Below are 27,845 nucleotides of genomic sequence, written 5' to 3'. Positions count from 1 at the left end.
GCTGTTTTCCTTGCCTTGCCAGTTGTAGCAAAGGCGAGTTGTCTTCATTTACATTTTGTTTTCTCCGTGAAAGGTACCCAGTCATTCTGTCAATTGAAGAGCACTGTAGTGTGGAACAGCAGCGACACATGGCCAAAGTATTCAAGGAGGTGTTTGGGGATCAGCTTTTAATGAAGCCTATTGAAGCCAGTGCAGATCAGCTACCATCACCGACCCAGCTGAAAGAAAAAATCATCATCAAGGTAGGCTTGCTTTGTGTGCTGGTGGGTAACATAGGAAAACAAGAGCAGGAGCCAAAAATACTACTCTGGCTTCACAGCTTAGCTGTTAGTTTCTGTTGAGAGACAAGAAGCCCCATGCTTCAAGCGTGTACTAGGAACATTTTGCAATATTGTACAGAGTTCTGTAAAAACTAGGTATTAAAGTGCTTGCACTTTAAAGTTTTACTTGCAGTAAGTGTTGTTACACAATGTAGCCTGTTTAAAAATGATAAAAGTATGGTCTTGAATAGAAAGTTACTGTTACTTTTTCCAAAGAATGCCTCTCATTCAAGTGAAACCCAAAGTACTTGCAGGCTGCACACTTAAGTTGTTAGGATTGCTTGCAAAGTTCCAAAATTGATGGGTGTTTGCGTACTGAAATCACACTGAGTTAGTAATTTAGCAAGGCATTTGTGAAACACGGAGGCTCCTATTAGAAGGCGGTCACTGTTAGAGTATCTTACTTTCTGGGCAATACAGATGCTTTACTCAGTACTGATGTGGAACATAACCAAACGAAGACTTCTCAGATTGAAACTGCAGTAGAACTTTTCAAAAGGCAAAATTAAGTGGAGAATGAGGCCTGCTCGTGATCTCTTTAGTAAAATAATAATTCCTTTTGTCCATGCTTCAGTCTTCCAGCTCTTGTAACAGTACTATATATCCTATGTATTAAACTTCTGAACAGAAGAAGTAAGGACAGATAGATAGAATCATACAGCTCTTGAAATAAGACTGGAAATCATGGCACCCCCCTATAAGGTGCAAAAGTTCTGTGCTCAAGTTTTTGGGATTTTTCTCCCCTCCAAACTGTCTGTTGTTACCTTAGAGCATAGAGGGGAGTTGCGCAGGCATGTGAATAATAACGTGACAGATCTGATTTAAAGGAAATTACAAACTACTATGAGTCTGCACAAGAGAACATCCATATCACTTTGTCCTGTCTAAAAGAGCATTGAAGAGTCCTTAAATAGCTCAGCACCTGCCTGTGAGTTAGTTGTGTTATTTGGCTTTTGTTTGGAAATTGTTGTCAGTAAACAGTCAAAGGCAACTCCTACTTCAGGGGCCTGTGGGATTTTTCAGATAAGCCTGTCAAATTAAAATCTACCTGCAGCAGGGTATGCAGAACAGAATGGAGTTGAGAACTACTAGATACGAGGTGATTAATCCCATCATGAACTGCACTTCAGTATTTGATGTTACTCTTAGCCCCTTGAGCTACTGGTTTTTTTCAGCACTCTCAAGATAATTTATCCCTTCTTTTCATAAAAATTTCCCTTTTGCTCATTTTTCTTGTAGAAGAGTAGGTTCCCCGTTCATTTTAATTCCTCATTGTTTTGTTTTGTTTTTCTGTTCCTTATATTCTGCTCTCTGCAGAGCGATTGTTGTTTTATGCTTGTTTCTTGGTATATGTCACTTCACTTTGTTTTGTGTCCTCTAAGGAATGGTGAGCTCTTACCAGACTAGTTGTTTCTTCATTGCTTGAGTGATACCTCTAATCGTTTTTTAACCTTTATTATGAGATTTAAATTTTAAAGAAAGGAATTCCAGCCCTGTTGCATAAAGCCTTGTGGAACAGCTGTTGTGTTGGTAATGACAGAGAAGGCTGTGCAATGGAGGGAAGTACTTCCAGTAATACTGAGTATGCTGAAATATTATGACTAATTTTATATGTGATTCTATGTGAGTGTATGAATGTGGTGGGTGTTTTTTGTTTTTAAGCACAAAAAACTGGGCCCAAAGGGAGACATTGATGTGAATTTGGAAGACAAGAAAGAAGAAAAAAAGCAGCAGGGAGAACTTTACATGTGGGACACAATAGAACAGGTATTATTTATGTGATGTTTCCCGCAGTTTGTTACTGGGTTGTGTAATGCCAGAAATTTACATGAATTTTCTCCAGTATTTGTGTTAACACAGTCATTTGAACAGGTGCCAATGAGGGGAAGTAGGTATTTTGTTTGTTGTTACACCTTGTTTTGAAATTGTGGTTAGTGAGTTTCCTTCTGTCTTGTTTTATGGTTTTACTGTCTCTCAACTTTTAGAAGTGGACTCGGCACTACTGTGCTATTGCTGATGGAAAGCTTTCGTTCAGCGATGATATAGAACAGAATGCTGATGAAGATTCGTCGAAGGTGATGGCTGTGTTTTTTTGTTTAAATATGTTCTTTTTATGATCTCAGATTATTTCAATGTGTATTTGTTATGCCAATGTTGAAATCGTAGAGGATCCGTGTCAGATAACAAGTGTATTTGAAGATAAAAGAGTTTTCAAAAGGGTCTTTGCTAAGGTACTTTGGTTAACCCTGGTTAACTGAGAACTTACAAAGAGGAGTACAGAAAATGAAATACAGTTTTGGTACTTGAATGCTCATGCTGATGTGTGCACTGACAAAGTCTTCATATGCCTGTGGCTAAGTATTATTGCTGTTCTCAAACTGGACAGTAGGATGAACTAAGGTTTGTTGTGTTAGTAATACAGCAAACCTCTTACACAGTGCATGTTACTCATTTCACATTTGTAAAATGTTTGTCACAGGTGAACATGTGTTACATGGTGGTTTAGCAGAAACATGAGGCTCAGTAAGGGTTGCAATAGCAGTGATGTTCAGCATGGTTTCTTTTTCTGATCTTTGGGGTTTCCATGCGTGCTTTTTCATTGTTAACATGTAGGTGCATGGCTTAGAGATCTCCATGCATATGCAGACCATTTTACCCATTCACCTAGATGTTAATGTCAGTAAAATAATTGTGTAAGGAAGAACACAGATGAATCCTGGAAAAAGCTGATTAGAAACTCTGAATTAGAAACCTAGCAGTAGGGTGTTTTACCTTGAAAATATAAATTGGTGTTTGTGTTACTGCATTCTTTCACTTTCTGTTGATTACATAGTTGAATAAAACTGAAGTTGATTATGGCTCCAAAAGAAATGTCTTGACTGGGGAGGAGAGTCAAGGGTTACTATAAAGGTGATTGGCTTGTTTGTGGAAGGACAGTTCAGGGCTAGGAAGAGCTGAAATCATGAAATAGTAGATTGTTATATCAATAACAAGTATTCTGTTTCAAAATCATAAAACTAGAAATGCACTGTAAAAATTCTTATTTTTTGATCTAGGAGGTGAAACGTACTGAACTACACTTAAAAGAGAAATGGTTCCATGGGAAAATGAAAGAGGGGAGAGCAACTGCTGAGAAACTGCTCCAGGAATATTGTGCTGAAATGGGTGGCAAGGATGGGACATTCCTAGTTAGGGAAAGTGAGGCTTTCCCTAATGATTGCACCTTGTCATTCTGGTATGGTGATTGTCATTAAAAAATTTTGGGTTTTGTTTGTTTTATGGCATTGCACAAAAACGTGTGTATTTTTCAAGTATGCATTTATAGGTGAGTGGAAATAGGAATTAAGGCTTTAATTACTAGAATGTTATTGATGGGATCGTGAAAGACTACTTTCTAAATTAAACTTTAGTGTAACATAGTGCATTTTGGCAGAGGAGGCTTTGTATGAAGAGGACTGACTGATTTCCTTAATGAGTGGGCCAAAACGATCTCTAAATTTGGGGATAAATTACTGGTTTCTACACTGAAAAGGCAGTCTCATGAATGTACCTTTATTAGCAGAGATTAATCTTTTCAATGAAAGGATCCTCTAGAGAGAAAATAATAAAGAATTTTCAGGGTTGTTGGTTTTTTTTTTTTTTTTTGTGAGCGTGTGTGTGTTTGCTTTTTTGGTAGTCTGGGTGGTTTTTTTCCTTCTGGTTGGAACATTACGAGGAATAGTGTATCAGATGGATTTCTGATCCAGAGAGCTGTCACAGCAAATTTTGCAGGGAGTAACTATATGCCAGATTTTAAATCATTGTGGGTTGAAAATTATTATTTTCAGTCCTGTAATCTTACTTGTCAGGATTCTTGTATACTGTTCTTACCTTGGCTGTTTTACAAAATGATAGACATTTCTTGCCTCGTCACAAGCTCACCAAGTAGTTGACCAGGACCAGGTGAGGAAATGCTTCAAAATAAGAAAACTGTTATAAAACCTTTGTTTTCCTTATGCCCCTCTTCATTTCTTCAGGAGGTCAGGTAGAGTCCAGCACTGCCGGATCCGTTCTTCAAGTGATGGGGACACTGTGAAATACTACCTGACGGACCACCTCACTTTTGATAGCATCTATGATCTCATTCAACACTACAAGGAGGCTCACTTGCGATGTGCTGAATTTGAGCTGCGTCTGACTGATGCTGTGCCTAATCCTAGCCCTCATGAAAATAAAGAGTACGTACAGCAGAAGGCAAGCAGCAGGCTTTCCAGACCATCAGTCTTGGATTTTTGCATAGAAAATTCCCTGGATTCAGGAGCATACCTGAGTGTTACTTGTCTGTGGGTGTTACAGGAATAGGCTTCCTTGAAAGACACTGAGTAAGATCACTGACTTTATGAGCACCTGGTAGAGCTGTCACTGGGGATAGCAGCAACCAGGAAAATCAGTGAGAACTGTAATACTTGTGGAAACATGCCAATTCCTCTGTTTGCTCGGTGTTTTACAACATCCAGTAGGTTGGATCAGATATTTAGTAGCTGGCTGTGGTCTGGCAACTAAGTGGTCATGGTCTGTGCCATCTGGAAACTACTCCCGGGGCAGTGAGCCCAAACAGTTATATTTTCCTAATCCCACCTTCCATCTCACCCCTGTCAGAGTTGGTTAGGCTGACTTTGCCCCATGCCGATAGGAAGCAGTATAGCTTGCTGTTTATTTCCAGCTGGTATTTATTTGCCTGATGTAGATTGTAGGCAGATCTTGCTTTTGTTTGCTGGCAGAACACTGTAATCACTGTCCTTTGTTCTGTTCTCTTTGCAGTGAGAAAAAGTAAATCTCCTTTGCATGTGAAATGTTGATCTGTGACTTTGAGCTTCTTTTTTTGCTCCCCTGGGAGTCACCTACGACCCTAGATAACTGTGGAAACCAGTGAGAGGGGAGGGTAGATTTTAAGGGTTAAGCTTTCCTGCCTTTCTCTATAAGGTGGAGATGTACTGCCAGTGTAAGTGGCTACAGCTTCACTGAAGGCAAATTAGATCCAAGATAGGTCCATCCCTACAGTGAAAAATAAAATCAGGCTCTGAATGAAAGGATTCAAATGCCTGGTGTTTTTCTTTTGTCTGCATTTGGGCTTTTCCTTAAATCTACTATGTCAAAACTGAATAAAACTACTGAAAACTGAATGGCAGACTAAAAGCAGGATCCAGTGCCTTTTGTTTCAGGAAGAAGCGCAGATTTGTGTTTCATGATTTCAGACAGACAGGGTGTTCTGATATATTCTTGATGCTTTCATCCAAAATAAACTGCTGTGTTACAATGTTTTGTAATAAGCTGCTGTCATAGGTGGCAAGATGGGTAAAATCTAATGCATAATTTTTCTTGTAATGTTTCAGACTCTGTTGTTAATAACGCTGCCTGTTATTCTTACTGAATGACATTTGACAAGCTTTGTAATCCTTTGTCTCTTTTGATTTTTAACTGTTGTAGTTGGTACTATAGCAACTTGAGTCGGGGAGAGGCAGAAGACATGCTGATGCGAATTCCTCGAGATGGAGCCTTTCTGATTAGAAAGAGAGATGAACCTGATTCATTTGCCATGACTTTCAGGTAAGAAAAGACAGATATGACTAGTGGCCCAACAATATTCTAGTTTTTCTTATTTAAAAAAACACTGCGGTCTTTTCAGAGTTGTAAAATTCTTGCTTTCATTCTTTGAGTAGTTAGCATGGTTGATTTGTGCAGCAGGTTCATGTATGAGAACTTGTACAAGAGTTAATTTGTGACTGGAGTAAAACTTTATGTTTTATAAGAACTGTGCATGGCCCTTCTTCACTTCCTTGGTACTCATTACTACTGGGTATTATTTTGAAGTTTTCTTTGGTGCTGGTTCACCAGTTCTAGGTCCTTATTCCTTGGAAATCCTGCCCTGTCATATAACTGACCAAAATGAAATGTCAGAATGAAACTATCAACTTTTCTTGCCAGGGAAGATATTTTTTGAAACTGGTTGTTTCAACAACGTTAATAAAATGTATAGAATTGTGGCATTCTCCGTTGTGCCTTCAAATCAAATGACGTTTTTCTGAAAATACATATTTCTGCCACATATAAAATTGTTTTGGAAGAACAAATACTTGTTTTCCTCTTTATTTACATGCCTTACTGTGTATTGAAGATGTCCAGATTTCCCCAGTCCCCTGTGTACTTTGGTTTGAAGCTTTCTGCTGTTACCGAGGTGGATATTGTAACAACTTGAGCTGCAGCACCTTGATAAAACCATTTAACAGTGAGGAAAACAACTTCAGCAGCTTGAAAAGGATGCAGGGGTATTCTGTGGGTGGGACAGTTATCAGTGGATGGCTTTACTTTTATCAGTGCAAGCACAAGCCTTGTGTTTAAACATAAGAGATTATTATTATTATTATTCAAAATTGGCTTCTGTAGTTAACAAAATGATTGTAGGGAAGAGGCAGCTACTTGTTTTGAGCAGAGTGTGTCTGTCACTTAGGGACAGTGGTAGATCAGCAATGAATTCCAGAGGGACTCTCGGTCTGATCAGAGACATTTGTGTTAGTATGAAGGTGACAGAATACCTGTCTGTAGGGGGAAAAAATAAGGAAATTTAATCTAAGCCAAAGCATGGATTTATACCAAGGCCCTGTATATTGTAGAAAAGCAAGAATGTCTTTTTGTGAATTTAATCAGGCAACTAGAATTCAGTTTGAATAAACGAGGCTTTGGAAGAGGGAGAAATTATTTGACCTGATTAAGTTGCACAAAGCAATTCTGGTTTAGTTTATAGCACTGCAAGTACCAATCCCTTTTACAGCACCTGCGCTTGTTTCACAGAGCGGAGGGGAAGGTGAAGCACTTCCGAATTCAGCAGGAAGGTCGCCATTTCGTGCTTGGAACTTCAGCCTATTTTGAGAGTTTAGTGGAACTGGTAACGTACTATGAGAAGCATCCACTGTACAGGAAAATGAAATTGCGTTACCCGGTGACTGAGGAGCTGCTGGAGCGCTACAGCGTGGTAAGCGGTGGTCTTTGTACGAGTGCTGGTTGCTGTAGCAGGTGGAGATCTAGACCTGGGGGTGCTGCATTTCATTCTGGCTGTGGTAGACCTTTGGGGGAGGTTAAGCAGGTAGTTTTCTCATCTGTGAAACTGAGATGGTTATACTGACTTCTCTTACAAAGGTTTTGAGATATGTGAAGGGAAGAGCTTCATCTTATCTTTGATTACAGGTGGTCAACTCTTGCCTTATGATTTGATTAGGAAAGCTACTATGTGAAATGGGGGATTGTTGCTCTGCGAAAACGAGTTTGTGATAATAGCGTTGCCTGAAGTTGGTCTTGTCTTCCATTGCTGGAGTGGACAGAGATCTTAAAATGGTTGTGCAGTTGCCATTTGCTAAGTGTTTCTGAAAAAAGGGAAATATTCTGCTGTGCCTCTCACTGCGGACCACACTGGAGTCATCTCAGGGAGGGTGTCCAACTGCCTTTTGTGGTAAAAAGTGAGAGGTATCTCTGAAGGCTTACTCTTTGAGATAAGCATGAGGAAATGTTTCCAAGAGATACTTGTCTCTGCCTGTTGACTACTCTAGGAGCCTGGATAATTAGTTTAGGATAGAAGCCTACTTTCTGGATGGATGTGTTTCATGAAGAGAGAGCTTTGCTGAGGCAACTGGCTTTTGGAAAGCCTAAGATGCTGTCTTCAAATATATGTCTGTTAGAAGCTGCAGGAAAAACTTGTCTGGCGTGTTTGAGGAAATGAAAATGTGATGCATTTGTTTTTTGGGTTGTTTTTGTGTTGTTGGTGTTCTGTTTTGTTTTGGGTTTTGGTTTTTTTTTTTCTTTTTTCTTCCTGGGGAGATTAAAAGGGACTGAAAAGATTGTAGACCTCAGGAGTATTTTATAATGTAGCCTATAGCTAAGGTTCTGTATCCTAGGACCAGGTCTGAATGGGAACACAAGGAAAGAATAAAATGAAAAAAATTACTGTGTATATTGTTTAAGAATTTTTATCTAATAGTGAAACCGATACTGGAACTAAAGTACTGTAACACAGAAATCTTAAGTATAGATATTGTCCTCCCTGATTGCACGTAGAAGGGTACTCACAATCTCAAAGTTATTCGACTGATTGAAATACTTTTGTGAGGTATTGCTGTTTCATTGTGTTTTACTGTTCATTAAACTGGCATAGGTTAAATAACAAACTCATGTTCAGCTATAGAAATAAGCATAACATAGGTGTTGGGCTTCACTCTTCTGTTTGCCTGTGTATTGTCAGAAAGGTGGTTTTGGCAGTGAATGTTCTATTAACATTAAGTGCTTCCATAATTTTTGATTCCCATAGCTTCATCATAATTTTTTTCCTTCTTCCTGTTTTTAGGAAAAAGATATTAACTCCCTCTATGATGTCAAGATGTATGTGGAACCCAGTGAAATCACTCCTACAGTGGTATGCTTAAAGAGAGATACTTGCACTTACCACAGACTTCTGAAAATTATGAGACTTGATTTCCCGTTAGCAGTAATGAAAAGGATAATTGAGAGCATTAGGCTGACTGACTTATGGGGGGCTGGACAGTAGAAATTTATAGGGCATGACTTTTTTTCTAGCATCTCTTTAAAATTTGTACCCCATGTTTTCTTGTGTGCACATCCTGTATTGATTCATCCATATTGGAAGTCTGGGCACTTTTTGCTATTGAGTCTGCGGAGGTGGTTTGATATGCATGCTGATGCAGGTATGCCCCCAAATTAAATAACCTATGAGAAGATTCAATCTGAGAAGGCCAAATCTTCACGGAAAGAAAGTACATTTAAATCCTAAGTGTTCATGTCTGTATGTGTGTGTGTTTGTGTGTTTATGAGCACTGTTACTTGTGCACAAAATTATTGCAGTTCCGTTATCAGCAAACATGGCTTGCATGCACAAATAGGTGCAGTAATTATTTATGTACTTTCTGTATAAAAATGGTGTCTTTGGTTTATTAATGAGTAATTAAAGTTTGTCGTCTTTTAAAATATATATGTTTTGAAAACAAGAGGCACAGCAAACATCTGCTTCTCTCTAATTCTTGTTAGGGCCTGCCTACTTGTAATTTCTCATAAAAGTTCACCTGCTTGTAAATTTTGTGGCTGTAATTCTTTTTAGTCTTTTGAGCCAATGAATTTGCACTGCTGATGAAGCATTTGGGTATAGTAAATTCAAGATTAAAAAATTGCTTGTCCTGCTAAAACTGCTTGTTTTTCTAAAGGAAATGTGACCAGCAGGTTAGCTGACGTGGCTTTGAAGTGGAAGGTTTGTAGGCATCTAAGCCTACAAACTCCAACTGTGTATGTATGTATGTTATGAAGATTGAGGATTGATATTTCAGTGTGGTTTTCTTTTTTTTTTTTTTTTTACCTGACAGTAATTATGTTGCAGCACCCACAAAAAGAAAGATACGGTTTTTTTGCTTTTGCTTTTTTTTCAAGCTGATACTTGAAGGCTAGCCGTTAAGTAGCATCACTTGCTTCCACCGATAGATGTCACTCTGGAACTTTAGGATTGTTTTCTAAGCTTCATAACAAAAAAAGGGATCCAATCCCCCTTCTTTTATTTTTTTTTTTTTAAGATTGCATTATTGATTATTTTGTGACCTGTCCCCCTAGAATGACCCTCTTGCTCTGTTTCTCTTCAAGCCTCAGAGAACAGTGAAAGCCTTATATGACTACAGAGCCAAAAGAAGTGATGAATTGAGCTTCTCTCGAGGAGCTTTAATTCATAATGTCACGAAGGAAACTGGAGGCTGGTAAGGACAAAGATTCCTCATAGGAGAACTTCTGGTGACTTACTAGATGAAGGGAACAGTTGAGCTTTGGGTAGTTGTTTTTAAAAACTTTGCTTGTCTGATTGCTGCTTATTAACTGTGACCCTATAAATCTTAATGCCAGGATATTTTTAAAAAACACAACCACCCACCCTCATCCTCAAATGTCCTTTCATGCCTTTTCCGTTTTTCTGTCCTAAAACAATAACCTCAGCCTACAGAACCTCTACAGCCCAGTGTATCCAGTATTTTTCCTTTACTGCATTCACCCTTCCCAAACACTTGTGTATTCTAGGAAGCCACGCATCTATTACCATTGTTATCATTGCTCTGTTTCTTTCCTGGCTCTGCTAAATACTTCTCAGGAATCAAACCCACCTTTTTTAGTTATCTGTTCAGTCGCCTTTCATAAGAGGTTTTCTTTCTTAGCTGGTTTGTAAATTGCTTGGAAAGCTTGGGAATCCAATGTTTCCCTGTAGTTTTTGCAGGGTAATCAACCACATAATAGTATTTTTAGTACTGGAAGGGGAAAAAGCCTCTTAAGTCATTAATTGCAGTTTACAGTAACTGTAATCCCTCTGAAATCATCTGTTACTACAGTTAATGATCGCTTTGTTAGAGCTTTTAGCTGCTTCATCACTTATATTTTGGTGATAGCCAGCTAGACAAGCTAGTAAGGGGTATTAATGACTAATTTCTTGGGGATTATTGCTTCATTAATGGCTAACAGAAGCTCTTTAACTATTTTATATATATATATATATACACACACACTTTTCTTTTTAAATTCAGGTGGAAGGGGGATTATGGAGAAAAAGTCCAACACTATTTTCCATCTAATTATGTTGAAGACCTGTCATCTGATAACTCTGCTGAACTTGAAAGCCAGGTGAGGGTTAAGGTTTGTCCACTACGTTTCCCTAGCAGATGCTACCTCCTGGAAGTGGAAGTCTGGTTTATAGAACCATGACTCTGTGCTGTGATTGAGAGAACACAGAATAGAGAAATGAATGCATTCTTCACTGTTCTCTGCTGCTGAATATTTTTGTCAGGACATTCCTCAGAGAAAACTGCTTAAGGAGACAGCTGATTTGGTGGGGTTTTAGGAGATTTTAATGGTTTCCTGGTAATGAAAATCATACCAGTTTAGATTTTTTCAGATAGTTTGGCTAAACTATAACATGCCTTAAACTTTTAACTACCTTTAACTAGTTTGCCTGTATAATTACTGCCTTAATATTTGCAAATAAGAAAACTATGTGGCCAAACAAATCTTATTAGCCATTTCAGACTCCATTATTAAGTTTTTATGCATGACTAACCCAGTGTTGTTTGTCAAAAATATCTAAAAATCTAGTCCAGAGTCTTGGACAAAGTTCGCTTCAACAAAAGTAAACAAAACTCCATAATAAACAGTTTTAACATTTTGGAGTTTTAAAAAGAAAACATTTAATTCTTTTGATGTTCTGAAACACTTCCAATGACTTTCCAGGCATCTTTGGAGGAAAACAGATGTATTGGATTTCCTCCCCCGGTCATTGCAGCCTTAAACAGGCTTGAAAAATGAGCAATTGTGTCAGTACAGAAGCTGCACTCCTCATTTTGACTACTCTCACTACAGAGATTCTCCTGTGTTTCTCAAAATGAGAGATTCTTGATATGGAAAAAAGCTTTTAAAATTTATAGTGGGCGTGCTTTCAGTGAAACTGAAATTAGATTTAATGGTACATGTTTATTATTTGTTAATGTCCTGTGCATATTCATGCAACGTGAGATTTAGGGTCGGATTTAACTAATGTTTTTCAGATTATTGAGGACAATCCATTAGGCTCTCTGTGTCGTGGCATACTGGTACTCAATACATACAACGTTGGTAGGTATTTTCTGATGCTTATGTACAGACTCTTAAGCTTTCTGTGGTTGAGTAGACTCTTCTATGTTTAGCAGGAAAAATTGTTGTTTGTTTTTTAAACAAAACACCTACTTGTATTGGTATCATGGAGTTTCATCATATTAATTGTATTAGCTGTATTAACTGTTGCAATAAATCAAGAGTGACAGCTTAGAAGAACTGTTAGATTTTAGGATAAATTTCTTGCTACTGTGTTGCCTAACAGTGAAAATGCCCCAAGGAAAACACAAAAAGCCTTTTGTCTTCATTCTGGAACCTAAGAATCTAGAAGATCCATGTGTTGAGTTTGCAACTGATAAAGTAGAAGAACTCTTTGAATGGTACCAAAGTATCCGTGAAATCACTTGGAAAACTACAGAAGAGGTATTGTTAAAAATCTACCTATTGATTTTTTATAGTGGACTGCTATGAATTTACAATAGGATTTGTCTTTAACTGCCATCCAATGCTAAATGTTTCCAACACATGGTTCTTCACTCTCTTGCATATTGCTGTTTGTTGGTTCATTTTATTGATACTGTGAATCTTATTCCCTAAAATCTTTTGGGAATGGTACCAGTGTTTTATATAAATTTATGTTAACAAGAGTTTTTCAGCAGAGTACTGCATGTGTTGCATCCAGCACCTCAGTGTGCTTAGTAGTACAAAGTAGATACCATTATAATTTTACATCTAGTTACACTGATTTAATCCTAGCATTAAGCAGAAGAAACTCAGATCTCAGACTGTTCTGTTCAGAGCTGTGAATCCACTAGTGAGTATATGTGAAATCTGAGCTGCCTTTGCCTAAACTCTTCTTAATCCTGTGTACTAACTCTATTTTCCAGTGAATGCAGTGGCACTAGTAGGGAATTGTTTGGCTAATATAATACTTTATCTATTTGTAACCAATAGGCACATTCTAGATTTACCAGACCTTCAATAGTAGTATTTCCAAATTCTTGCCTAAAGATTAAAAGATTCTGCCTAAGTTGAGCTTCTACATCCCATCCCTCTATAAGTACTGCTACTGAAAGACATTCTTCAGGACTTGCTTTTTCTGTTTTGATGTATTAATTTACCTCCCAGTCATCTTTTCTAGTATTTTAGAAGTCTTTGACATGACCAAAAAGCCCTTACAATGACTATGCTTAAGTATACTCTTTCCTTTGTTGCTTTTATTGACTTTTTATTTTTAAGTGGGTGATATGAGTGATGGAAAATGTGTTTCAGTATCATGTTGTCTCATGCTGTTTATCTGTCATCTGGAGTGGTAATGCTCGGAGGGTCACGATAATCCTATTTATAGCAGGCAAGTTGGCATTTCAAGCAGAGGACTACAAATTCAGCAAGGGAAGAACCAACAGGAGCTGTTGACCTATTGTTGGGGGAGGAGAGATATGGTTCTTATGCCAGGCTTTCATTTAGAAGTAAAAACGAGAAAAAGAGAAACATGACCTAGAAGAAGTGTCTCTAAATGGAATGTTTCTTTATGGTACAACAATGGCTCTTCAGGAGCTTGTACGGTTAGGGAAGTATTAAACACTCTGTGTTCAAAGATGCTTTAAAACTCATCAGGAATCAGTCAGGAGGCTTTTCTCACAGTGTAACCTCTAGAAAGTTCACATGATAGACTACTGCATGAGGAGGGGAAAATGATGAGGAAACGCCCTTTTGCCAGTACAGTTAACTGGCTGAATTTTGGGGAAGGAAAAAGATTAGCGAATCAACAGTATGCTACAATACGATACAGGTTTTTTATGACTTTATTCTTGGGCTGTGTCCAGTATACACAAAAAGTAAAACTAAGCTTCATGTATCTTGTCATCTCTGCTTAATACTGACACTTGCCCTGCTCCTAGGGATGGTTGTTCATTGCTAGGTCTCCTACTTGGTATCACTAGAGGGTTATGTCTAAAGATGAGCTCATGGCATCCAGAAGTGGTCCTTTGCTATTTGGAGCTCTGATTTCTGTTGGGCAGTGTCTGGGAAACCATGGTGGATCATTTAGTACAATGAGGTTTGTATGGCTCTCTCCCAAGGTTATTTCCAAGTCTAAACATCGTATTCCTCCTTACTTTTCTTAGACTTTAATGTATGATCTCTGGTTCAGTAAAAAATTCTGGAAACCCATGGCTCCCTAGCTCTGATTTTCATTCCTTTTCAGTTAGTCTTCTGAGGGAATTCTTTTGGAAGACTTCCTAATTGCTGCTGCTTCATAACCTCTTGTGCCAAAGCTAATCGCTGTTCAGTACAGGACTCTTTAATGTGTTTTATCCTGTAATTGCTTCTTATGTCTGAAAAGCCTCCAGCACAAATGTCTCCACTCAGGATGAGTCTTGCTGATTTCAGTAATTCCCAGTCTCTGGTTGCAGGGACTGTTGCTCAGTTTTCACAGAGCAGGTGCTTGCAAACATGCTGGGTTTATTATTGGTGATGACAACAAGATTACACATTATTTTCTATACGTAACGTTATTGGTTTGGTGCACAAATAGAAAAGTACAGGAATGATGCTCATAGGGTTTGAATTTAGCAGTTTGGGAGTTACTAACAAGTCTTAAGTCCTGCTCAGGATTGTAAATAAAGAGACACTTCAGTACCCTTTTCATTTTTTCTGCATACATTTGCATTTATATGAGGTTGTAACTAAAACCAAGTAGAGCCACATTAAAATAATAAGAAAAAATAAAATCTTGCCAGGATTCTGAGAAGGACTGATTAGGGAAGCACTGAAACACTTACTTAAAAAAAAACCCCAACAAACCAACCCAAAACCCAACATAACAACCCCCCCAAAAAACACAACACAACTAAAACCCCAACCCATTTGGTTAGCCTGTTCTCTGAATTGGATCTTAAAAGTACGTTTTAACTATGCAAGTGGCTATAAAGTATCAGATAGGAATCTGGGCAACAAAGAATGCATCGGCTTTGTCATTTCATTAGAGTATACCCTGGAGTTAGGGTACCATAATACTCAGTGTACCTGTAATCTAAAACTTTGTTATGTTTTACAGGAGAACAGGAGGAAATACTGGGAAAAGAATCAGTTGATTGCTATTGAATTATCTGATCTGGTAATCTACTGCAAGCCAACAAGCAAAACCAAGGACAATTTAGGTATTTCCTTTAATATTACACCTGAATTTTACCCTTTCTAGAATCTTTACAGATGTTAGTTGAAATTCTAGAACTGAAGATAAAATCTATCCTTTTTCTACTGGAAAATAAATTCTGCCTCACTTGTGCAGTTTTCAGTGGCACTTTGAAATTGTGCACTAGGGAACTTGATGCTATACAACAGTCACAAAAAACTTGTCACAAATTTCTAGCTAGTTAAATAGAGGCATGCTCTCGTAGGTGTCTTTCATGGGGAGGCTCACTAGTTACGTATCAATTGAATTTTTTGAGATGAAAAACTTAGGCTGAACACTTGCAATTTGTTTGTAAAAAACTTCAAAATGGATTTGCTGTGTATTATATAATTTTACTGTAAGAACCTGTTTGCCATTTATGTAAGCTATTGGAATGGTACATGGTTTCATAATATAAATGAGACCTGGGGTTTGTGTAAGTGCGGGTGTGGAATCTGACACTGAAATATGTACTACTTACTCCTTTTTTTTGTGTGTCATTGCTGCTGGAGAAGCCAGCAGATGTGCCCTCTTTCTTTAAGGTTCTTTGCAAATGTTTTTAATAAGCTGTCAGTGTGGTTAAGACATCATAATAATTATAGTAATTGTTTGAGGAATTGGGTAACCCTGGCTCATCCTTTCTTCTCCATATTTAAACCCAGAAAAAGATGTCTCATTTAAATATGTTATAGTGGTCAGAAGTACATTGTTAGCAATGATGAGATGAGACTATGACAATAGGCTCTTCTCTACCCTGTTGCAAAGCATGTGGCAGCAGGCATTTTTAACTTTCAGACTTGATGCTCAACCGATTTGCCATGTCTGCATGAGAATTGTGCCAATTATTGCATTAAAGGACAAAGTGAAACAAAGTAAAACAAAGTGTTAGTAGAAATGAAGTATAAATGTAGAGTTCTTTCTTTCTTTAGTAACCATTGCTTTTCCTCCTTACCTTGTCCAGAAAATCCTGATTTCAAAGAAATCCGTTCTTTTGTGGAAACTAAGGCAGAGAGCATTGTTAAGCAAAAGCCAGTTGAGTTGTTGAAATACAACCTGAAGGGACTGACACGTGTCTATCCTAAAGGACAGAGGGTTGACTCGTCCAACTATGACCCATTTCGCCTCTGGCTCTGTGGCTCCCAGATGGTGGCCCTTAACTTCCAAACTCCAGGTAATATTCCCTTTAAAAAAGGATCTAATCCATCTTCCATTTCACCATAAACAAACCCCTTTCTGGCCTCTCTGCCATTCTAGTTGCTGTGGCTGTCCTAGTTATTTGTACCTCCCTGAAGAAGGGATGTACAAGAACTAAAGTTTGGTTTTGAACATGTGGATCACCTGTTCCCAAAGGTCAGTCCCCAAAAGGCCTGTCTGAGCCTAACTAGCCCCCAGACTCTAAAGTTTATTTCACCTTGATCTCTTTGTGATAAGCAAGCAGAGAGATTTACAGTAAGTTTCAAGTGGACGAACAGTTGTTCAGCCCCAGGGAAGGCTGTGCTTAACTTTAATGCTAAGGGCCAGCTGGTTTATGACGCGCTGATAGCAAACTAATTGTGAATGGAGATGGGCTTATCCGGATTAAAATTGGTGAGAAATGACCTGTCAGGTTCAGTTACTGAAGGGAACAGTCTTCCAACTTCTCTTCCCAGCTCTTTCTGATAAAGTGGCCACCAGAAAGAATTAGAGAGGAGCCATTAGTCTGGTACTTCCTTAGTGTTATACAAGTGGGGATCTTCTGTTGTGACTCTTTAACTCTCTCCCTAGATAAATACATGCAATTGAACCATGCCTTGTTTTCACTTAATGGACGCACTGGCTATGTTCTGCAGCCAGAGAGCATGCGAAATGAAGAATATGACCCAATGCCAAATGACTCGAAGAGGAAATTGCAGATGATTATGACAGTGAGGGTAAATCTCTTTTGTAAATTATGTTTTTTACAAGTCATAAATATCTATAAAACTAAAAATAAAGCTATTATGTTTCAGAGCAAGATCTGACAGATTGTCAAAATACTGTTTCTAAATGTCAGTGTGTTTGAGAATAAAACTAATTTCACTGGTTCCTGAAAAGAAATATGTATCTTCAGCATGCTAATGAAACAAATGCTATAGAACTGAAAACACAATCCTGGGATGATTTTGTATAATTGCTAATAAAAATTCCAAATTAACTAACTTGCATTTCCAATCTATTGACTTCTCAATAGGAAGATCCTGTTGAAGATTGGTTAGCAGCAGATGAACTAGTTCAGAGATTTCCAGTGTGGGAGAAAGATATTTGTAATGAAAAACAGAAACTAAGCATTAAAAATAATGAGTTGATCCCTCCCTTCATCATATTTAGTACACTGTGACTTAATCAGAATATCATTATCATTTTTCATGGGGAGATGGGTTTATAATTTGAAAATTATGCCATGTTGTCATCTGGTGCCAAACAGGAATTGAACTTGTTTCTGTTCTCAGTTGCTATACATTAAGAGATGTCCTTTAAAAATACATTTTCTGAGAAAGAAGAAACACTTGAACTGCTTCTCAGTACAGTTTACGGAAGAGGTCAACAGGGGCTGTGAATGTGCCTGTCATAAATAGATATGTAATAAATGAATAAAGGAATGTCATAAAGTAGATATGTAATAAAGACTGAGGAAATGTAACAAAATTTACATTACAGGCCTGGTCTGGAACTCCATACTGTGTATAATGAATGTCAGCTACAGTATCTTACAATGAAAATCATTGGGTTACCCAAACAATGTTGAGATATTATTACTGCTGTCACCGATAGTATGTTTAATACATGCAAACATATTCAAGAGAAGGGAGTGTGTATTTTATGCATATTCTTCTGGACTTCACCCCTACCCCCTCTAGTTCTGTCCTCCATACAGAAATAACGGCGCTAAGTTTCCTTTGGAGGTGGTTATAATTTACAGTTGCTTTTGCAGGTTTTAGGTGCTCGTCATCTCCCTAAACCCGGTAGAAGCATTGCTTGTCCCTTTGTAGAAGTAGAAATTTGTGGGGCTGAATACGATAACAGCAAATTCAAGACAACAGTTGTGAGTGAGTATCTGCGGTTTTCGGTGTTGTAGGGATATGGTTATATTTCCAGTGTCTTTAGATATAGTGGGTGGCGGGTGACCATGAGTTTGTAACTGGCCAGCAACATGTACAGGGAGGAATAAGTTAACTGCTCTGGACTGGTGAGTCATACAGTAGTATTCTTTTGCTTGCCTCAGGGCCAGTTTTGGGAAACTTTATTGTATATCAAATTCAGAAAAAAAAATACTGTTGCAATTTGTAAAGAAAATTCGTTGTGTTTTTGCCTATGCATGTTTCTCTATTTGCATATTTTAAAAAAGTGCTGAAAGGGCCTCCAACAGTGCTAGTCAGTTCCCAAAAGTCTGGCCCAAAGGGGGAGTTCCTACTGTGAGATCTAGACTATGTTTATTTAAACTTGGCTTCTAAGACTGAGACAGCTCGGGTATACAGGGCTGTAAAGTAGCATAACTGGCAGTGCAATAGAAGTTTGATCAAAGCTCACGCCTGGTGAGTTCTGGGTGAAGGATGTGTGTTCGTGTGTACGTGAGCTTCATTTAAGTGCACTGAAGTGGGGGAGTATCTCAGCCCCTTGATATTTCACCATTTAATATTTCTGGATGCAGCAGTGTTCCTCTAGTAAACAAGAGGCTTTGGTTTTAATTATCCAAACCATCGATACCAGTGGAAAATAAAGACAGAATCAGGAGCAGAATGTGCATTGTGGTTCATTAGTACTTCAGAGAGGAGGATTGATTTTAACTTTTTGTGGGAAGTGACCAAGATTTTAGAGAGCAAACTTCCTGGCTGTGTCACGTGTACCAAATTACTTGGTGTTATATTAAGAATTGGGCCATTATACTTTAGTGTTCCCAGTGCTTTTCATGCTTTTACTCTGACACAGAGCATGAGGCTTATGAATATGAGCAATGAAATAGCTTTTTTCTTTTACAAATACATGTGCAAGAAGGTTTTATATTTTTAAATACAAATAATACTTTTCTTCATGGATTTCTATCCCTGCCAAGTTTCCTCTTGTCTCCCTTCCCAAATAAACAAATACCAACCTTCTGAAGCAAGGTTACAAAAGGAGACGGATGGTAAATAGGATTTTTGGGCCTTTGTATCCCTAGAAAACGTCCTGGGATACATACCCATATGCGAGTGAAGGGAAGTTATTGCTTCATACTGCAAATGTTTCCTTTTCATTACAGATGACAATGGCCTTAATCCAGTTTGGGCACCCTGTCCAGAGCAAGTGAAATTTGAAATTTATGATCCAAGTCTAGCATTTCTGCGCTTTGTTGTTTATGAGGAAGATATGTTCAGTGATCCCAATTTCTTAGCACATGCCACTTTCCCAATAAAAGGAATAAAATCAGGTGAGATCACTGGGTATAATAAGGGGCTAAGTCAGAAAAATGCTGTTCAGCATTTTTGCGTTGTGACTGCTCTCAGTAGAAGCTACAATGCGCCAAAGGCCAAGTGCTCTTTTGATGTGAGTTCTTTTAATGCATTGTTTGTTATGATACTGGGTATGTAGTGTGTAAGTATTTAAACCAATCCTTTCACCCACGTGAAATTCCTTCTTAAAAATTGAGATAGGAAAGCATTATGTAGAATAATTTGCACTGTCTTTACTACATACTCCATTTCAGCAACAGGGTTATGTGCTCTGAGTGAAATCTGGGAAGATTCTTTTTCTGTTTTGGTGTCAGTGTATTTGTTTTGTTAATTATTTTAGATGTGGACCTATGTAGAGTAAGTTTTCTGCTTTCCTCTGCTTCTGGCTTTAGTTTTCAGGAGCGTGTGAAATCTGCGCTTCTCAGTCTTGCCATTCTTGCCTTTTGCTTCCCTGTAATTGTCATAGCAAAGCCTGCTCTCAACAGTGGAGCATTTGAGCGATGAAGAATCTGTTAGCCCTCAGGACTGTATGTACCATGTTGTAACTGCAGATGACCCTTTGCCTTGACTCTTAATTGTCCTTTTTATATGTTCCCCCTGGCCAGGTTTTAGATCAGTTCCTCTCAAGAATGGCTACAGTGAAGATATAGAGCTGGCCTCACTTCTGGTTCACTGTGAAATGCAACAAGTTCTGGTGAGTACCACTGGGCCTTTTTGTGCATGTTATCAGCTCTTTGTGAAAACCAGGAAATGAGGATTTAGTTTCCTGTTCTGTGTCCGATGTGCTTTTGTCAGGCATTTCTGCAGGTACTGGGGAAGGACCAGTAATGCCAGTTGAGTTACTCTCCCTCTGGGAGGACGGATTATGTAGCTGTTAAAAGAAATAACACACTAACAAAGCCTTGTTACCTCCACTAGTTTTTGCTGTAATGGCATGGTCATAGTCTTCCCCTTTAACTGACTGATGCCATGCAAAGCTAGCTAAATTCAGCTTTGACTTCACAGAGTAATATTTTATTTTTTTTTAAAGCTCCTACATAAAAAGAAATAACTTTAGGAAGAGAAGGCAGTAATTTCTCCCAGTATTTCATTAAAATAAGCAACCCATCAGATAGAAGACATTCTGGTTCCTGCAGAAGTGTGAATCTGCTCTTCTCAGCCTCTCTCAAACACCTAATTGAAGAATGAGTATTTTTAAACATGCAGGGGGGAAAAATAATGATGCGTTCTTGCTCATTAAGCCTGGCATTGAAGTGGCTGATCTGTGAACAGCATTTGTTGGTGTTCCAGAGATGTTGCTGTATATATTGATTTAAGCGGGATTATTCTCAGACTCTTATCTCAACAAGATTTTATGTAATTTAAATACACTGGTGTAGAGGCCGTGTGATGAAACTTTAAAGATTCTTCTGGGAAGTGGGTATTTCAGGGTGCTTTCCTGTACCCTTCAGATTCAGAGAAAAAAGTAGTCCAACCTTTTATTTGTAGTCTTTTACAACCATTCAGGCTTCCGTTGCAGTTCACACCAGTGTACATGATTTTTCCTGATTAAAACACCAGCCTCAGCTAACTGTAAGTCATTATGTCTCTGGTGGGATTTGCACCTGCAGTTGCATACACTGAAATTGAAATTATGGAATTCAGTCACATGTTCCTTTACAGAGGACTGGCAGCCTTTTTCAAACATCCTTTGTCAAGGTTTTTACAAAGCCACCTTATAACACATGATGTAAAATAACTGTGTTTAATGACAGTGTTTGGCAGCCGTGGTCGGTTCCTTCTGTTGGCTAGCAAAGAGTCGTGAGAGCAGGACAGAGCTAGAAGCTGAGACCAAGCGTGTGTGTGTCTGCGTGTGTGTGTGTAAACAAGAGAGAAGATAATGTTTAAAAGGCTCGTATTTCACGGACAGGAGGCTGATAGAGGAGGCCAGATAAACTGCTATTTTTTGGCTTGCTGCCTTTGAGAAACAACTTGCTGTTGAGCATAGACATCACTTGTAGATATATTGTGATTTCCTCCTGCCGTGGTTTCTCTTCAGAAATTCAGATCATCATTTGCCTGGGGCAGGAGTAGCTCTTAAACTGTGGTTCAGAGCAGCAGTATGCCTCCCCATCTGTCAGTACCAAGTCCTTTGACAGTAGCACATTTCGCACTCTTGAAGCCCCTTCTGTTTGTTAAGCCAAATGAAGATGCAGCACAACTCCGTATTTTTACACTGTCTGATGTCTCTGGGTGGTAACGCAGTGGCAGGAGAACTTTGAAAATTTTCCCTTGTGTTTGGCAGTCTGCAAGAAACCAAGACTTGCCATAGTTAATCAACTTCTAGAAGTCTGATTAACTTCTTTTGCCAGATCATTCAAGAAGCATCTGAAAAGATCAAGGCTGTCTCCATCTGTTCTTCTGCCCGTAGCTTTAAATGATGACCCTCTATAAAATGATATAATTTAATAACAGGCCTGTTTATATACAGTGTCCATCTGCATACTCTTGGAGATGAAATACAGAATTATAAAAGGGGAATTACAGATGGCCTTGGAATTTCTTGGGAATAGAGAAGCAAGAATATTGTAGATGTAAGCATGCACATTTGTGAATTAAATGGGGCCTTATGCAGGTTCTGTTGAAGTGAAATAGTTTTCTTGACACTGCAGAAATTGTACTACACTGAGGTGGTTGTTAGATTTAGGAATGTGTCTTATTTACTTGAAAATTGAGTTACTTGCTTCAGAAAGTGTGTGTATCTTTTCAGCGTTTTGTGATTACAGTCAGCCTCGATGGTGTATATATTTTAACATAAAGATTGAAGTGGACATTCTTAAATGGAGTTTTAAAGTCTAGCTTTGTGGATACATTTATTTACAAGAACAAACAGTAGTACATATGCATCTTGATTACACCTGCAACTTGGTAATTGGCAATCTGCTTTTCCCTTTGCGATTTGGGAATATAAAGTTCCTTCCCTTAAAAAATAATAATTAAAAAACGTTACTTTTAAAATCCTAATCAGCAGCATAGCACTGAGGCTGTTTCAGTTGCTTCAACCCATACCTGGATAGGAATGTATTTCAGGAGGAAAAATGAGGTCTGGGAGAGGGTCTTGTTGCCCTAACTGAAACCTCTTGGGTACGCTGCTAACCAATCCGTTTTCCTAGATCTGGACTGAGTGCAGAAGGAGGCAGTCTTATTTGTATGCCACCTCTGAAAATATTTGGATTTATTACATTTATTGATTGCATGTCATTTCTTGTAGGATGAGTATCTTGTTTTGCTGCTGACGTGAAAATTAAGACTTCAATCCTGCCAGTACTATTCCCCACTAGTAACTCTATAAAGGAGACAGCTTTTGCATCCAAAGTTTTGAAGTCGTGAAAGGAATCATCTTTATTTTATGCTTTGGAATATTTTAAGACCACCTACAATAACAGAAACTCAAACACTGCAGATTATTCTTCACTTAGTTCCTCTGCAAGTACTGAATTGCCATAGCTACATAGAAACACAGGCTCTGTCCCTCTTTCTTGGTCATCTGAGTACTTGCTGCTATTAGGGGTCCTACTTACGAGCCAGTATTTTGACCTTTAGTCTAGATTTCAATAGGAAAGCACCAGGACTGGTGGTATGTCATGCAGTACACAAATATGATGGAAGAGTAAAAAATTAAACCTTTTAAAATGTGTTTTTAAAATTTACAGTGTGATAACCCATCATGATACACCATTTGCTGTCCTTTCCTCAACAGACTGACATGCTTTAGTGGGGAAAAATATTCCAGTGGAAGTGTTCAGGTTGTGCACGTTTCACGACTTGCGCTGGAATAATCCCTGCTGCCCCTGTTAGGGGATATAGCTGGCCATTTTATTGAGCTGAAGGGCTTTTTTTTTCGTGCTTTCTGAGTTAGGTTTTTTTTCCCGTAAACATTCCAGAAGTATCTTATGAAACTAATTTTATAAAATGTTCTATAAAGCTAATGGAATGTGTTTAGGAAAACAAAAGAATCCCCCTAACTGTTGATTCTGTGTCATTTTGGGTATGTGTGTTACGAGTTACATTGAATCCCAATATTATTTTGAAGGAAAGTGAAGAAGAACTTTATTCCTCATGTCGGCAACTTCGGAAGCGCCAGGAGGAGCTTAATAACCAGCTGTTTCTCTACGACACCCATATGAATTTAAGGAATCCTAACAGAGATGCTATATTAAAAGAATTCAGTGTGAATGAACACAAACTACAGATATACCAAGAGACGTGCAACCGCAGGTGGGTTGATTATCATTCTCCTTTCTAAGGCAGCTCTATCTAGACATGATTTATGCTAAAGTAATCTCAGATTTATCAAAATGAGCATCTGAAGAGTGGTGAGAGTACAATGAGTCCATCTGAACCAAGGAAAGGCTGCGGTGAAGCAAGGCTGGGCTGTGAGCCGCTAGAGGCCAGCAGACGCTGTGAAATGTCTGCTCAGTGAGCTCACAGTGAAACACGCCGTCCTGTGAGCTGATATTCCTCTCTTCTCCTGCTTTCCAGGAGGAAAGCCTGGAAGTATATACAGCCAAATAAACGCCTCTCTTCTACACCATCAAAGTTATGCCTCTGGAGATGTCATTAGCATATTAGATGTGTGGGAACAGAAGATGTTTCCAGATACACATGTCACAAAAGATAAAAACAGTATTGAGTTGTGACAACATAGAATTGTCATTAAAGTGTCTGTACATTATCCAAAGCTCAGGGGAAGGATCTTTCTCCTTTGCTGCCACCTTTGGGCTGGGTGTGAGGGAGGCAGAGGCTTCATGTACCAGGAGGAAGTCTTGAGAAGATCTCAAGATGGGACAGGAGGAAGACTTTTTTTATTTAAATATTTTTACCCTTTTATATGTGTGCTGAATAGCTGCATGAATCACTGGTTTACTCCCATTTATTAAGGAAAAAAGTTGCAATGCTTGTTGCTGATACGTTATTCGCGTGCATATCTAAGTAAATTGAACTTGGTAGACTGTTTTCCTCTGAGAAATTCCTAGTAGATTTGATTTTTCCTTTTTTCCCCCCCCTTAAGATTGAAGGAGAAGAAAGTCAGTAACAGCAAATTCTACTCTTAAAGCAATCGTTCTTTGATGCGTGCTTTATGGTGCAATTCAGGAAGAAAAATTAACTTATCCTGGTCATCCTACTCAATGACGGTCTCATCAGACTGAATGACTGGAAGAAGAGGAGGAGGAGGAAAGATGGGTTTCCTTAATAATTTCTTGTTATAACAAAAACTTTTTAAAATTCCTGATAATTTATATTCTGTACAAAGCATACCTTCTGTGTATTCAAGATTTTTAAAATTTGAGGGCATGCAGTTGGATAGACCTCACTTCTCATTATCAATACCTGAAGTACAAGTATAAATCATCTACTATGTTTGTGTATGCAAGCTATAGATAAGACATTCACAACAATTTGCATGCATGGAATCACAGCACTTCAACAACCTGGCTCCTTAAGATTAACTGGTAGTGAGTTTTTAATTTATTAAATGCTGTAAAAGCACTTCTACACCAGCATTGTTATGTCATGTATGTTGCAGTGCCCAAGGCAGCAGCAGATTGTACTTCTGATACTGTATGAAATACTTTGGGCAGCTGATAGCTCATACTGTATTATTTCTTGTTAAAAGTTTTCTGTTACATTTTTGAGAACTAGAAAATGTGTTAATTTTGTTGAAACCAAATATCCTCTGTGACTGTAGTTGTGTTTTTCCTGTTGATCTCTCTGTAAAGGTTAAGAAAGGAATGATGTGTGAACCTGTGTTCATAGCCCCTGCGAACTTATGTTTACAACCTCAAGGCAGTGGAAAGAAAAGTTTTTAGATATGCAGTAGGAAATATCCTTTTGTTTGCAGAAAGGAAAGGTATTTCAAGTTCTGCAAAGCATTTACTTTGGTATAGTATCATTTTGCAAATCCTTTCAGCTGCTAATGTGCTTAGAAATGAATTTTTTAATGAACTGTCAATTTTTAATCTTGCAGTCCTACTTAGACAATAGCATCAAATTATAGTGTTCTGTAAATGCAGACCATTTTCCCAAAATGTATCTAATCCAAGAATGAGAGTATGCACAAATATAGAGGTACATCATTCTTAACGGCTTTAATCAAATGAAGAACATGGAGCTACAGATGAGAAAACTTGTTAGATTAGCAACTGTGTTTTCCTGCCAGAGCAGAACTCAAGTCCTTCGATGGCATATTTAACTCCAGTTGTCATTGTGTGTTGGTTCTTTGTGCTAGCACTATGGTATTACTATCAAGTTCCTAGTTGCTTTATTTCTACATGAGCGGAGTTTTGCTGTACATATGTTTGACTTTCAAATGTGTGCAGAGGAGTTCAGTTTTTCTGTCTAAGTGACTGCCTGAGGCATAAAATGCTGCGTGCATAGTGCTGTATTTCTGATCACAGAAAACTTGCATGGATTTGGGATCCATGGCCTGATGAAGCTGCCTCGGCAATTTTCACTTTCTCTTGCTCCCCATGCTGTATGACTTCTGTTGTTTCAAGAGGCACTTAACTGATGTCATTGTGCGTTCAAAGATGATGCTGGAGGAACCCCTTGAGGTTTTGGTTGCTCTGTAGTACAGTCTCCTCTCAATGATGAAAGTGCTATAATAGTGTGTCCCACAATGGGGTGGGGTTTCTGTAAATGTTTTATTATAAAGAAATTAACTACTAATCACCCAACTTAGAAAGAGAAGAGAGCAAAGTTAAAGGCAGTTCTCTGCTTTCCTTCCTCCTGCCTGAAATCTCTTCGGTACCTAGTTGTGATTGACCTGTTTGAGGATTAAATGGGTGCAAACTGCCCTCAAACAAACAAAAAAATCACATCAACTGTGGATTTGAGAGGCGGAGCTGTAACATAGACTGCTGCATAAAGCTGGGCTAATCTGCAGCGTCCAGATGTCTGGGATGATTCAGTTGCTGTTCCCTGAGGGGGGACCTTTGGCATGCATGCATTTTATAGCATGTTCCAGGACGCAGGTAGTTTGTCATACGATCAGTCCCTGTGCTATACATTTCATTCAACAGCCTCCGTGATTCCCATTTAATGAGAACATTGTGTTGTCAGTATTGATCAGAGAAAGCGGCCCAGAGCCTTGTCTGGAAGGTCCTGAGATTGTTGCTGCAGTTGGGACAGGATTTACAGGCAGCTGAGTACCAGCTAGGTGTGGACTGATCACAAAAACCCCAGGAGACTACAAGATGCTAGGGTTTAGGGAGATCAAACCCTAGAACCTGAGGCTGTTGCTGTGGTGGGTTTTTTGTTCTGTTTTGTGGGGAATTTTTTTTTTATTTGTTTGCTTTGAGCTCAGTTCCAGAGCAGACATAACCAAATTGTCCATTTGTCCTGGCTTCTTTCATTGGTGTGTATATTCCTGACGTGGGACAGCCACTGTGTGATGAACACAGGGGTTCCTTGTGCTGCTGCTGTGCAAAAATTTAAGAATTAGCACATTTTATAGTCCTTTGAAAAGTCCTGTGCACATTCTCCACACATATGAGATGTCAAAAGTTATAAGAGGTACTCCCTCAGCATTTATGAAAACGCATTTCATTTTACAGTAGGACTTTTTCCCAGAGTATAATGTTACTCTGTATTCAGAAGGAAAATAACCACATTGACTGTTTTGTTGACTTGCAAGTGACGGGCAAGGCTATGTATGAACTTTTCACTTGTTTCTTGCATTCTGTGTTTTAACTCCAAAGTCTCATCTCTCAATTCTTTGTCAGGGCAGACTGTAGCAACTTTTTCACAGTTGCAGCTGTTTTAATATGAAAGTAGGTTTGAATGTGTGTGCGAATTTTATAATCTAGAGGGGAAACATAAATTTTTTTGAAGTTATCTGTTAAATTTTTATGTTCTTATATAAACTGTTTTAAATCCTTAAAATAACTTATTTTAATAAATAATTTTTGATATCTCAGTGGTGATGTGAATGATGCCAGATGCTTTGTTTAAACATTGCTTGTTGAATGTAATGAATTTTGCCAGTCATTTGAGGCAGTATGAGTGAGTTCTTACTGAAAAGTGGTTTGCTGGTGTGTTATGGTGTGTTCTGCAAGAGGCTGGAGAAGGGCATTTCTGTGTTTTTAAGATGAACTGACATTATTTCCATAGGCATGGTTAGTGTTGCGCTTCATCTGGCTGCAAACAAGCAGGGTGGAAGGGAAAGGTCAAAGATGGTGTTTAACTTGCAACTCTTAAGCGACCTTTTTCGGTGAT

General features: G+C 38.4%; 1 protein-coding gene across 1 annotated transcript in view; it reads left to right on the top strand.

Annotated features, from left to right (window-relative positions):
- Positions 1-27,546, top strand: part of PLCG2 (phospholipase C gamma 2) — a 66,015-nt gene extending 38,469 nt beyond the window's left edge. Inside the window, exons 14-33 of the mRNA XM_080410688.1 lie at positions 74-242; positions 1,983-2,087; positions 2,306-2,395; positions 3,377-3,555; positions 4,337-4,537; positions 5,787-5,906; positions 7,149-7,329; positions 8,692-8,760; positions 9,990-10,099; positions 10,910-11,006; positions 11,924-11,990; positions 12,235-12,392; positions 15,028-15,130; positions 16,106-16,315; positions 16,909-17,054; positions 18,095-18,209; positions 19,400-19,567; positions 20,195-20,283; positions 23,662-23,846; positions 24,640-27,546. Coding sequence (XP_080266814.1) covers positions 74-242; positions 1,983-2,087; positions 2,306-2,395; positions 3,377-3,555; positions 4,337-4,537; positions 5,787-5,906; positions 7,149-7,329; positions 8,692-8,760; positions 9,990-10,099; positions 10,910-11,006; positions 11,924-11,990; positions 12,235-12,392; positions 15,028-15,130; positions 16,106-16,315; positions 16,909-17,054; positions 18,095-18,209; positions 19,400-19,567; positions 20,195-20,283; positions 23,662-23,846; positions 24,640-24,682 — 2,605 coding nt within the window. The 3' untranslated portion in view covers positions 24,683-27,546. The remainder of the gene's footprint in view (positions 1-73; positions 243-1,982; positions 2,088-2,305; positions 2,396-3,376; positions 3,556-4,336; positions 4,538-5,786; positions 5,907-7,148; positions 7,330-8,691; positions 8,761-9,989; positions 10,100-10,909; positions 11,007-11,923; positions 11,991-12,234; positions 12,393-15,027; positions 15,131-16,105; positions 16,316-16,908; positions 17,055-18,094; positions 18,210-19,399; positions 19,568-20,194; positions 20,284-23,661; positions 23,847-24,639) is intronic.
- The last annotated feature ends 299 nt before the right edge of the window (positions 27,547-27,845 follow it).

This window comes from Falco punctatus, assembly GCF_963210335.1.
Source record: "Falco punctatus genome assembly, chromosome: 14".
NCBI classification, from domain to species: Eukaryota; Metazoa; Chordata; class Aves; order Falconiformes; family Falconidae; genus Falco; species Falco punctatus.
This window is presented reverse-complemented; position numbering and strand designations above follow the sequence as displayed.